The 13,492-nt window shown below is 37.8% G+C and overlaps 1 protein-coding gene across 2 annotated transcripts; it reads left to right on the top strand.

The window, feature by feature from the left end:
* The first annotated feature begins 9,671 nt into the window (after window positions 1–9,671).
* On the top strand, window positions 9,672–13,022 carry GP9 (glycoprotein IX platelet). Of its 2 annotated transcripts, none has more exons than XM_075714320.1 (2): window positions 9,672–9,747; window positions 11,679–13,022. In XM_075714320.1, exons 1-2 carry the CDS (start codon window positions 9,690–9,692, stop codon window positions 12,272–12,274), a joined length of 654 nt encoding a protein of 217 aa, XP_075570435.1. In that variant the 5' UTR covers window positions 9,672–9,689; the 3' UTR covers window positions 12,275–13,022. The 2 variants fall into 2 exon arrangements, with proteins under 2 accessions (XP_075570435.1, XP_009488046.1); XM_009489771.2 differs by having other exon boundaries at window positions 9,713–9,747; window positions 11,641–13,022.
* The last annotated feature ends 470 nt before the right edge of the window (window positions 13,023–13,492 follow it).

Below are 13,492 nucleotides of genomic sequence, written 5' to 3' on the forward strand. Positions count from 1 at the left end.
TCCTTTCCAACCTTAAAGATTCCTAGTTTTTACTGTCATTAAAAACAATCCAGCCACCAAGCCAGGAAACACAAAATTGCTACTCTACCCCTAATTGTTTTAGTGGTGGACTTGGTGGTGTTAGGTTAATGGTTGGACTGGATGATCTTAAAGGTCTTTTCCAACCTAAACGATTCTATGATTCTATTCGTAAGATGTAACTACTGCATGTGGCTATTATTTTGGTATAAGATGCCTTTTTCTTGTTCAGCTTTGCTGAATGTTTTTGGCTTAAAGTAAAGGAAACAGGCACCTTGCAGCATGTGTCCACATATGGAATTTGTCAGGAGTAGCTGCTTCTGAGCAGGTTCAAGTGCAAACAAGACCTGCATATTACATGTCCACTCTGGTTTTCTAAAGAAAAAGAAATCATGTTTACTATCAATATATGTGCAATACACTTAAGGCTCTAAATGGAGTTTGAGTGATTCCTTGGCTTTTGGCATGTGATGAACATCATGGCTAACTGTCTTTCAAAGTTGTGAAGAATGTGCTGTTAGCTATGTGTAGGCCCTCCTTTTCCACATTGCCGAAGATTACCACATAAGCCTTTGCCGCAGTCAGATCATGCCAGCAGTTTTACACACTCATCTGATTTTCTGCACTGGTTGTGCAATGACCTTGCTGTTATTTTTATATTGTACGAAGTAGCACCCAGACTTTTCATTCTATTTTAAGCATTCTGCCCTTGGGGCTTACTTCATGTAAATGAAAAAAGCTGTTAGCAACTCCATACTCATGAAAATTCACATGACACCAACACCCCAGCAAGACCTTTAAAACCTTTCAAAGATGAATCTCAGGAACATTTGTTCAGAGTCACAGATATCTTCACCCTCTTCAAGACACTACTCTCCATGCTGACTCTGAACAAAAAAGACAGCTACTGAATTTCAGTTTTACAGACTTCCTTAGAAACAATGAAAGCCTAAAAATAAGGTGACATCTGCACTATTTATTAGTTGTATCCAATATCCTGAAGGCTGAGAAAATCTCAGACTTCACTGAATTGAGAATTAGCATCTGTGCTTCTTTCCTCAGATGTTCAATTTGTATCCACTAGGAACTTTTCCCTGAGTAAAATTGCAGACTGCTCTGTACGTTCTTTTATTCCACTATTAATCACAATCAAGATAAGAAGCTTCTTGAACAAGTATTTTCAAACACAAGGGTTTGATGGCCCTGCTTGACACATCAGGAAAAAAAAATGTAATTTTGGCACTCTGGAAATTCATGGATTCACATTTTTGTCAACCCACAGGAAATATACCTTTTTTTCACCCATTCCCTAAAAATAGTATGTCTGTTTACTGACTCTATATATGGAGATGATTCAGCAAAGTCCTACCCACTCAAGCCCCAGGTCCAAGCCCTAGCAGTTAGTTTATTTTTCCCTCCAGAAATCCCTCTCTCAACCAGAGGTTGGCACATGACATTAAGCTCAAGAAAGTGCTTAGGTTACAGAGTTCTCATGGACACTGCTTCCTATAACCAAACCTTGGGGTGTTAGTTCACTAGCTTGACTAGCTCTTTCTATTGTTTCCTTTTCCTTTTTTTTTTTTTTTTAATTATACTCCTGGCTGTAGAGGGGTGGGATAACCTCCTCCCCACCTTTTCTTTCATATGGGATGTATAACTGTAACCCCAAATAGCACCTGCAAGTCCCACAGGTAAGCATCTGTCTCTGCTGTATCTACCCAGTTAAGCCCTTCAGGCATAGCTTTATCACAGAAATGAAACACTCTTTTTCATCCTATTGACTTTCAGAGCAAGATTAAGAAAGAACTAATAGAATTTTGATAAATTTTTCCCAAATACCAGATATGTAAACTGAGCAAAAGCTAAGATTTGTAACAAAGCTCTGTTCAGCTGCAGCAATCTAGCAATAGTGATTAAACTGGAGGTAGTATATAGACATTTAACTTGCCATATATTCTGGAAAGGCATCCTCACTACTATAAATTGTGTCTTATTCATACAGATTTATCAGAAACGCCACAGAGTTTAGAGAAGAGAAGGAAAAATAATTGGGTTCACTAGGAAACAAATTGAGACATCCAAAAGAATGTAGATGATGAGTAAAGGCAAAAAGCAAAGCACAGAAGCAAAATCTCAGGCAAAGCACTGTGATCCCACTAACACACTTAGGTCGTAATGAAAGTCTCCCTTAAAAAAGTGAAAGTACAAAATACTTCTGAAAGGGAGACAGTAACAAAGACTTAGTGGGAAGCAGAATCCCATAGATTTTTCTTTCTTCATCCTTTTATCTGAAAGAGCCTAATATTTCAGAATACTTCATGTGAGGACTCCTCATTTAAAAAAAAAAAAAAAAAGTAAAGTAGACAGATTTTCTGTCATCATAAAACCTGAACAATGTTCTTTAACTTGTGTAAATAAAGGTGCTGCAGCTAGACCTGCAGAAAGCAGCCAGCCAGGGTAGGAGGCAAATGCTGATTGATTTCAGATGTGTACTCAGGGCGAGCTGTTGACTAAAGAGGACAGAGAGGTTTCCTCTCATTACAGGCTCTGATTTTTCCTAGTAGAGGCTGAGATACTGCAGGTGTTCCATGCCTGTCAGCATGGAGAGAATGACACCATGAGTGTCATTGCAGGACAACATCAAACCACCAAGATTCATCAAAACTGATGTGGAAATAAATATAAATAACCTCCACCTAGCTCCATTAAATGTAGGAAGTTTCACTGAAGTACAGTCACCAACACTGTGTTTGAGCTAGAGGGAGCAAATGAGGGCAAAGAAAGAATTATATTATGTGGGAAGAGACTTGCAGCATCTTTTAATGAATTTACAGTCCTCCTCAGAGGAACACTGCTTATTTATTCCCTGGTGTATGTGACCATATGATTAATTCATCTGCCAGCTTGATAAAACTGACTCTCCTAACTGTTCACATATTAGGATTCAGTGATAGGAAATAATAGGATTAGCAAAGCAGCATTTTCAGCTTTTGTGATTTTATCACAGGTCACGCTATATAAAAGATTTCCCTCAGAACCCAGCACTTGGAGGCATGTGATTAGAAGTGAACCTCAGTTTTCATAAGTAATACCTAGCCTTAATGACTATGAGCAGAACTTGGAAAATGTGTATTTTAATGGCTCAAAACACCAAGCCCACAAAAAAAAAATTTTCAAAAAAAAATCAACATACATCACTTTAAAATGTAAATACCATACCTTTGGGGATGCAATGCAAGAATTGTAAAATTGGGATTGGCAATAATGTTATCTCACATACTAAAGCAAGTACTCTGTGGTAACAGTTTTTGAGAGCATTGTTCCTGACTATCCTCCCTCCCAACCACATGAAAACTCTGCAGTTTTGACGGCACCTTCTAAGTGGGTTAAATGGGTTAGCTAGGGTGTGCATTCCTGACAATCCATCTGCTTTGCAGTAGAAATACAGCAGAACTGGATTACATCTGTCTGCAGTGAATTTCTATGTGATCAGAAGTCTGGGCAAAATCTTCTGCAGTTCACTGTGGCACAAAGAACATAACTGGGCACATCTGCAAATTTTAGCAACACAAACGGTGTGTAAATACAGCATTAGTATGGAAGGAGTGATGTGACTGTACTTGCTCGCATCTGGAAAAATTAATTCGTCATTGAAAACATGTCCGGAGTTGACTGTTTTATTTCAAAAAAACATGAAGTCATAGCTTTATAAAGGGCAATATAAAAACTAACCATCTTATCAGTTATGAAGAGTGAGTTAAATTCTACAACAAATTACCACGGTAAACTCATCACTTGGGTTTTTCCAATACAGTCTTTTACATCAGACACTAATTAACTTCTAACTGATCTTTCCAAGAACAACTGTTCTGTGTGACCATAAAGTCCAATGCCCTGCCTTCAACATTGCCAACTGAGCAGAAAACAGCAGAACTTTAGCTAATGGGGCTGAAGACTGATTTTGTTTATCACCAAACTCCTTAAACAAGGGCAACACCACAACACCAGAGTGCTGCTTAATCTCTTGTATTTCACAATCCTACTACAGCTATTATGCAGTAACCTGGTAAAGATGCTTAAATATCTTTAGCAGGCTTGACTGCATAGTTCAAACAAGGTTCACTTAATAGAATAGAATCGTTTAGGTTGGAAAACACCTTTAAGATCATCCAGTCCAACCATTAACCTACACTACCAAATCCACACTAAACCAATCAAGGGTAGACTAGACTAAACCATGTCCTGAAGTGCCACATCTACCCATTTTTTGAACACTTCCAGGGATGGTGACTCCACCACCTCTCTGGGCAGCCTGTTCCAATGCTTGACTACCCTTTCTGTGAAGAAATTTCTCCTAATTTATGCACAGCTCTTTGGCTGTCACACTGCCAATGTCTGTATCAAACAGAACAGCCCAAAGAGCTGGATCACAGCAGTGAAACAATCTGGAACTGACGACACCACATCCAACCATATATACTAGGAGAGGAGGTGTTATTTTGGACTGTCTTTAGTCTGGTCCCAAGTGTTGAACCTTAGCACCTGGAACAAATCAGATGTATTTCCAGAGGGAACACTGCAGTTTAGTTTCATCTAAAAGGCATACATGGAAAATTGAGAAGATCATGAGATTTGCTCTGAAAGCTCAATCCTGATCCTAAATAAAACATTCACATAAATGCAGCATTGTGTCGTAGTTGTTTGACTGAAACACGGTATTGTATTTTGAATAACAGTGACTGTGCATAAAGAGCTAGAAAACTAATTACTTTTCATTAGAGCAAAACATTTAATTCAGCAAAGCAAGCAAGGCAGAGAGGGGCATAGCTGACTTCATTTTACCAAGCTCAGCACTTCGCACCAAGGTGCCAACATCGCATTCAGTTCATGGAACACAGGACAGAAACACTGACTGCACTGACTGCTGTCGGGATGACTGGGTTCCTTGGTGCACATTCAGAGCTGCTTAACCGAACCGGGTGTGCAGGGAACTGCTTAGGCACTATCTTGTGGTGGGAAATACTGCCTTGATGGGGGTCTTTTCATTATGCTTTTAGAGATTCTCCCTCTAGAAGCTTCCCCATGTGCACTCTATCATTGCTACAACTTAGCATAAATGGTATTAATATTTTCCTGAGGACAGTTTGAATCCAAATTGCCTATGAATATTTATTTTCATTAACAGGCTCAAGACCCTAAGAGTTCCATAAAACACAAACATTGTGATTAGCTATCTGACTTAGACAGATCACTTTATATAGACATTTTGTACCTCTGTTACATTTTTACCTTGGAGGCTACAGAAAAAGTAAAATCCTAAAAGAATATAATATTTCAGTCGTTCAGACAATTATTTTGAATTGATAAATTATATCTAAAGGGTGATTCAGACAGTGTATGCTCAACATTTAACAAAAAAATAACTCGAATGACACCTAGTGGAAAGATAAGCAATAGCTGATGATTGCACAGCAGCTATGTACAGTTTTGAACAGTGAAAACAGCAAGGAGGGAGATTCTTTACGAGAATGGGTGGGAGGAGAAAGAATTATTTGATAAAATGGGTGGAGTACAATTTAGAAGAATTTCCTAAATGATAAGAGTTTATCAGCCTGTATAATAATCTTCTGAGGAAATGGGATATTTGATTTGACAGAGGCAAAATTAAATCAGGTAAAACCACAATAAATGTGCAGTGGGAAACAAAACAATAAGCAGAATATAGACAGGATGAAATTCAGAGTCCTCCTATGTATAAATACCAAAAAGGCTTTGGCAGGCTAGCTCTCTAGGGTGCAGGAGATAATAGAAATATTTTGGCCCTGGGGTGACAATAACTCCTGATTGTGAGAGAATCCACAGATTTTCTTTAATTCATTTCTGCAGGCAATATTCCTTGATGATTAATTTCATGATCGATCTTTTTTTTTCCTTCTTTTTTCTTATTCACTTATTGGTATAATTCATTAATTACCAGTGACTCACATCCAGTTATAAAGAAATATTTTGGTTAGTCTGTTCTCACCGACCTATTTGAAAATATGAAAGAACAGGTTTAATCAAGGTGATAGAGCTTAAATGAGAAGCACTTTCGCCATCTATTGACAATGTGATGTGGCAAGTCTTTTCAGCATTGGAAATGGAAATAGTGCTTGAGAAAGACTGCTGTCTTTCTACGTCAAGAACCAGTCATTGACAGCAATAAATGCCTGTAACTCCTTAAAACCTTCTATAAAAAATGATGGTATATTCTGCCTGAATTTCCTCTTAGCAGGTCACGCATTTGATCTGCACATTTATCTTTAACTTGCAGCTTTTATATTCTTAACTGCAAGAAAACTAGTAATCTCCCTTCCACTCTTTTTTCTCCCTACATAAGCAACCAGATGCAGCACCCATGTAACTGACTGGAAAAGTCAAGGCATCAAAAGAAAACTAATCCAGAGAAGTGTGCTTTCAGGGAGTAAGGTAGCGAGAGAGGTTTTGTTTGGGAAACAAGAGTGTTCAGAAATACCTCTCCGCTGAGAGAAGACAGAGCCTCTCTCATTCACAAAATGTTCAAACAGATTCACTCTGTGGAAAATATATTTTCAGACTATAACAAGATTATAGCAGATCATAACTTTTTTTTCAAATTGGCTCTTAATAAATCCTCTTAAACGGAGAATCCTCATTTGGCCTACAAAAAGCTATAGCCCTAAAATCATAAATGTAAATGCCTTGTATTTTAAGCGCTGCTCCTGCCCGATACTCCCTGTGTACATTCACCTCCACACAGAGCTGAAGAAACTGGCCCATGGTCCTCATCACAAGTAACAGATTCAGTGACTCGGCATGACCAGCTACTTCTCCAAGCATGTGTGACACAGCAGCTGGAGGAAGGTAGGACTGCTGTGAGGATTACCCAGAGCACAGAATTTGAGTATGGATTCCAGAGGATTCCAAATATTTTCCATCCATTTCAATGCAAAAAGATGCAGCATTTGATTTCACCATATAACAGAAAAATTTTTATTCTGTGTGGCAGCATTCCTTAAGACATATGGCATAGATTGTGTGGTACAAGAAACAGGCATAAGGGAAGACAGACTTTTATGAAATCTATGGTCTAGTGATGTACGTTCAAAAAAAAACAAAAAGAAACAATCCCTAAGATAGAAGGATCTTCCCATTATTAGCAGTCCTCCAGCTGTTGAACATCTGACAGGCAGATGAACTATTAATTTCAACAAGGGAGGAAACACTTTCCTTATTGTCCTGGTTTCAGCTGGGATAGAGTTAATTTTCTTCCTAGTAGCAGGCACAGTGCTGTGTTTTGGATTTAGTAGGAGAAGAATGTCGATAACACCCTGATGTTTTAGTTGTTGCTAAGTACTGCTTATGCTAGTCAAGGACTTTTCAGCTTCCCATGCTCTGCCAGGTGCACAAGAAACTGGGAGGGGACACAGCCAGAACAGTTGATCCAAACTGACCAAAGGGCTATTCCATACCATATGACGTCATGCTCAGTATATAAGCTGGGGGGGGTTGGCCGGGGAGCAGCGATCGCTGCTCGGGAACTGTCTGGCTATCGGTTGGCAGGTGGTGAGCAATTGCATTGTGCATCACTTGTTTTGTATATTATTATTACTGTTATTATATTGTTATTATCATTACTATTTTACTTTACTTCAACTATTAAACTGTTCTTATCTCAACCCAGGAGTGTTTCTCACTCTTACTCCTCCAATTCTCTCCCCCATCCCACTCGGGTAGGGGGAGTGAGCGAGCGGCTGCGTGGTGCTTAGTTGCTGGCTGGGGTTAAACCATGACACTCATAGAAAAGATCAAAATTCAAATGGGTTTGAAATATTTTTGTCTTCTCCCTCCAGCACTGTCTAAATTACCTTTTAAAATTCTAAAGAGAAAAGATACATATTAAGTAGTTTTCTTAAGAAAGTTCCTAACAAACTTCAGGCTACTGCTAATTGATTAGACTTAATGAAGAAAAGTACTTGAAATATAAGTAAGAACTAAACAATAAGAATTGTTACCAGAATAATGTTAAATTTCAGAATTTTCCCCTCCCCCCAAGAACAGCATGTTATAAAGAAACAGCAGCACAGAAGCAGGGCTCTACTGCACATCTACAACATCTTTAAACTCACCTGGGTTTCACTTCCAAATGCAGAACATAGCTCAGAGCCTGACCCCAAAACAACACACTAAACAAGAACTGGCCTGAATTAAATATCAGATGCACAACACACTGCGTTTCCAAATGTCAGCTGCTGTCTTAATTCTAGAGCGTTCCTGTCTGGTAGCTAAGGATAAGGATAAATAAGGAAAACTTATTTCAATACTATCCCAAAATTTCACATACCAAAAAAAAAAAAAAAAAAAAGTGAAAACAAATTCCTATTTTTGTTTTTCTTTTACACAAACACAGCATTCTTTATTTAGATGAACAGATACATGTATATTATAAACTTGTATCATCCTGAATTACCAGCTTTCCAGCCAAATATACACAGAGCATGTTATGTTCTAAGATGTCACATTGCTGTTATTCAGCAGTTGATATTCTTTGGCAACTTGACTGTGAAAAAATTGGCAGGATCATAGTCCTTTCGAGGACATAGTTCTTTTGAGCTATGCACAGCTCTTGTGACTGGGAAGAAAAGCGATATAAGTGCCCAAGGCTGTCCCTGTCCTCTTGGCTGTGCCGATTAAGGAGAGCCATACTACCATGACAGTAAGCCTTTCCCAGTGCACCTTCCCTGACTATTCTGGAGTTCATTTCTAAACTCCAAACTAGGACATTACAAAGAAATTATATTCCACAAAATATCACAAGAACCAAAATAGGAATTAATCCATTGATCAATAGACATGTACCCTTCTTCACATCCAAGGTTGTGTCAGGGGCACCTACCTGTCTGAGCCGTTCTGGCACAGGTATTTCTGCATTGCTCCACATCGCAGGGTCCAGGTCATTCCCAGCCTCTTTGCATAACATAGGTTCTCCAAATCCCTGATCATCACAGAAACCTTCCTTTCACTTCTTGGCTTAATCTTTTTTGAGCATGGGCGACCAGAATTGAATACTGTATTTTGGGTGACTTTTCACCACTATTTCAACATAATGGCATTAATATTTCTCTATCCCTTAAAGATCTCATCTGACATATAAGCTGACCTCATCTGACTAACATAAGGTATTTCAATGCTATGGTATGTTTTTTACAAATTTTACTTAATCAGTGGAAAGGCAGATATCAAACACACCCGACTTTGACTAAAACAGAACAACTCTACTTCCTGAGCTAACTTTAGCTCCCTTATATCTTACTTGGGCTTGCATGTGTCAGCAGCTGAAGGACAAGCTAACTTTTATACCTGTAGATAATTACAGCTGAGGAAAAAACCCACTAGATTTCAGATGAGTCATTTTAGGTTTTCCAGACATTGCCAGGTTTAATGGGAAAAATACAAAAAATAAAAAAAAATTAAAAACTATTTCCTCTTGTCTGCAGAAAATACAAAAATGCCCCAAGCACTATATGCCATGACATGTCAACCATATATAGCATCTTCCAATGGGAATGGTTTCCTGTTATGCATAGGAAAAAGCCCGTCTTCTTTAGCACATTTCCTTACCGAGCCTTTAAAAAGTCAGCTCCAGTTGCTATATGTACTCCAACACTTTACCAAGCAGAGGTAAAAGGAATCAAGAGGGAATAAATAAAGGTAAGTGTCAGTCAGGCATCTCACCAACTCTTCCTTTCTGCATTTTTGCCACAGTTCTTATTTCTGTTTGATTTGGAATTTCTTGCTGTTTATATATTAAATCAGAAGAGAGCGTCTTTTCTATAGATATTGCTTAACTTTATTTTAGTCACATGACATAGTCTGTCCTTGTAAGATGTCTACTTTGAAAAAACAGCTCTAGTAGATTTCTTGAAAAATAACAGATGAGTATCCAGATTCAGGGCAAAGATATTCAGACTACCTACTTGCAATCAAAGACATAAGCGATTGTTAAGATTTCAGCTTCTCTGTGATGAAGCTTATAATTTTAGGTAGTGTTAATCCAGTTTAAAATATAGGAATGTAGTATTTAGATCAGGAATCTAAAGCTGTCTAACCTTATTTTGATAAAGCTGATTACATAATCCTTGCAAATAAATTGAAGCAAATTAATTTAAAACAAAATAAATCCATTTTTCCTACAATTTAGTCTTTATTAAATGAAACTTCCTAGAGAAAAAAAATAGTCTCAGTTTATTTTAAGTTTTTAAGAGGAAAACTTTTTTTTTAAAATTCTAAAATATCTCTACACTTGAAAACATTATTTTGAAGACTTTTTTTTTTTCAAATTCCATTCTGCGTTAGTATAAATTAGGCTCCTTATTGCCTTAGTATGTAAAAACCTCTTTTACTCTGTATTTGTTGTTGTTAATAGGTCTGTTCTACCCACTTGTTATTTCTCAGGCTTTGTCCAGTCCAATTTTAAAATCATACTCAATGTGCTTCTAATGCTTGCCTGCAAACAAATTTATACAACTGTTTTCACGTTCTTCAGTTAAAATGGAATTTTCTTTAAGTGGATAGTGTATAAAAACCCAACACTTCTTACATTATCTGCCATTCTGCAAGTAGTATCCGAGGCAATATACAGTCAAATATTTTTGCTTCAGTACTTACTTATTGCAAACAAATTGGAAAAAAGAAGAAGAAAATACATTTTAATTATGGGATGTATTAAAATCATAAAGAAAGATGGTTTCAAGATTGGAAATTCCCCAACTTGTGCAAGGGAGTTTGTATTTCAAATTCCAATCTGGTCCCAAGGCTAGCTATGTATTTTTAAATGCAGAGTAGTAGTAGGAAATACAGGAAGGGAAGAGTTTTCAAGGTTTTAAGCTGCCAAATAGAAGGGACTAAGATGGAAGTCTAGTGGGATCCACTCTACACAAGTGGGAATGACATAGCAAAAGGGATAATTATCTGCTAGCCTAAAGCATGGTTATTTAATCCCTAAAAGACAAGCAGTACCAGATATGCAAAATTTCCAGTTTTCTATTCATCCAAATCTTAAGCTGTATGTTCTCAGAGATGCATGAAACTACAAGACAGCAAAAAAGAACTTTTTGCCATATAAAAATACATACTTCCTGGTTAGAATCTTCATACTCTCAGAAAGAAGATTTTTAGACATTTACAATTATTCAATCTCTTAAGCTCAATTTTGAAAACTGAATTCAATGCACAATTTTAACACTAGACCTATGAAGATACAGAAACAGAATCAATATCTTTGCCTAAAACTAACCTAGTTTTTACCATTGTCTCCTGGTGACATTCTGTTCTAAAACTTTGAACAATAATTTTGTACAATTACAAAGGAAAAGCAATGAACTAGAGACAAAATGGAAGCACTGTGCTCTCTCCCAGTTGCATTTATGCTACTTAATGTCAGGAAGAATGGTTCTGTGGGAAATCAGAAAGCTAAAGATTTTCTTCCAAAAACCTGAACCTCACGAGTAATCCTGAGAAAGAAATAGCTGTGTTGTAGTTCTGCATTTAGAAACATGCTGATGAATCATACTTATCACATTATTATTCTTATTTTCTGGGTAGTTGAAACATGAACAAGACAGAATTCATCACTCTTGCAGGATTTGCCATATCGTTGCTGTTCCACATGACCCAAACTGAAGTCTGTCCTCCCTCCTGCAATTGTAAGTCACTGGGAGAAATGAAGGGTTTGCAGATAGACTGCAGCTCAAGGAAGCTGACGGAAGTGCCTGCCCTGCCTGTTGACACCAAGAGGCTTTATCTACAGAACAACAGCCTGACCTCGGTTCCTCCCGGTGCCCTGGACAGCTTGCACAGCCTGGAGGAAGTGAAAATATTTGACAATCCTTGGAACTGTGACTGTCATATTCTGTATCTAAAACTCTGGTTAGAAGATATCTCTGCACCCTCTCTTGCAGACATCAGATGTGCAACCCCAGCTCCCATGAGGATGAAACCCTTGAGGCAGCTGACTGGGAATGAGCTGGGGACTTGTAAGAGGCTTCTCCCAATCAAGTGTCTTGAGTTCTTTTGGCGAGACCTCATTTTAATTGCTGGAGCAATAATTACACTTATTTTAGTAACATGGGCTCTGAAATTCTCAAAAAAGCTGGTCTCCCAAATAAACCTAAGCCGATATGACTCTAGGCGCCCACTGTTTGGGAGGCATACCTCCAAAACCCACAAGATACAATGAGCTGTTCACTACCACTAGCTTGAACAGAAACATCAAACTATTCTACCACAAAAAAGCACATGCACTGGCAACACTAGTTTTAATCACAAACATGCTACAAACAGATCCCAGGGCTCAAAGTCTGGGTCCTCAGATAGGCAAGTTTGATTTAATTTCATTTCAAAAATAGGCTTGGTGATGTACTGACAGGCAAGTTTCATTCTGCTGCCATCTACTCATATGAAAAGCAGTTTCTAAATTTTAAAAAATCATTTAACTTAGTATTTTTCCACTAAATTATCAACTCTTATAGCAAGAAGATTTACATCCCTAAATCCTACACTTTTTAATATATGGAGATTAATTGTACTATTAGCAATTCTTTTCTCAGTCGGAAGCTATGTGAGTTTGCAACCAGTTGCCCCCTCACAGTGTCCCACTGGGCTTGGTAGGACCATGCTTGTGTGCAAACAAATTCAACCATTGCTTACTCAGGTTCATGAGTTTCCTGCCAGCAAAACCACTATGATTATATAGGCCAGCTATTTAATGTATCCCTTATTGAATACGTTTAAAGATGGACTGGTAATGAGAACATAATCAGTAAAAATAATTTAAAATATTGTTGAATTTCCTAGAGACTGAACAATAAAAAAGCATTCTATGTGAAATTGAAATAATGGATGCTTATTGAACATTCATACTCACTCAAGTTTGATCTCTCTCACAATTCTACGGATTTCTGATTAAAATCCTAAGAAATTTCCAGAGCTTGTCTTCCAGTTTTACTACTGAAATTTGATACTCTGGATTTTATGCAACAGCTTTGAAGAGGATGTACTCTCTTCCCTTCTCTTCTTGTGCTCCCCATCCTCATAGCAAAACTGTTGTGGTAACTCAAGCATATTGTTTTCTCCCTAGCCTCATTATTCACAAGACTCCAAGAACAGCAGTTCATGCTGGGACACCATCTAGTCTGGTGAAGTTAGGCTAGTTAGATGGAAGATCTCTGAAGGTCTTCCAAAATTAATACTACTCTTGGCAGTTCAATTTAAGACACATTTTGCAAATGCTACTCCTAGACCCAAACCTGAGCTAGGTATTAGAGGTTATCTGCTGAAGATGCTAAAGTCTGCTCGGCTCTTTATGTAGCACCTTGTCACATGAGTGGGGTTCCTTGTTAAAGCATGTAATATCCCTAACAAAGCTGGTGGTTAGCTTTCTTCTGATAGGTGGGTT

The sequence above is a fragment of the Pelecanus crispus genome, chromosome 7 (genome assembly GCF_030463565.1).
Source record: "Pelecanus crispus isolate bPelCri1 chromosome 7, bPelCri1.pri, whole genome shotgun sequence".
NCBI classification, from domain to species: domain Eukaryota; kingdom Metazoa; phylum Chordata; class Aves; order Pelecaniformes; family Pelecanidae; genus Pelecanus; species Pelecanus crispus.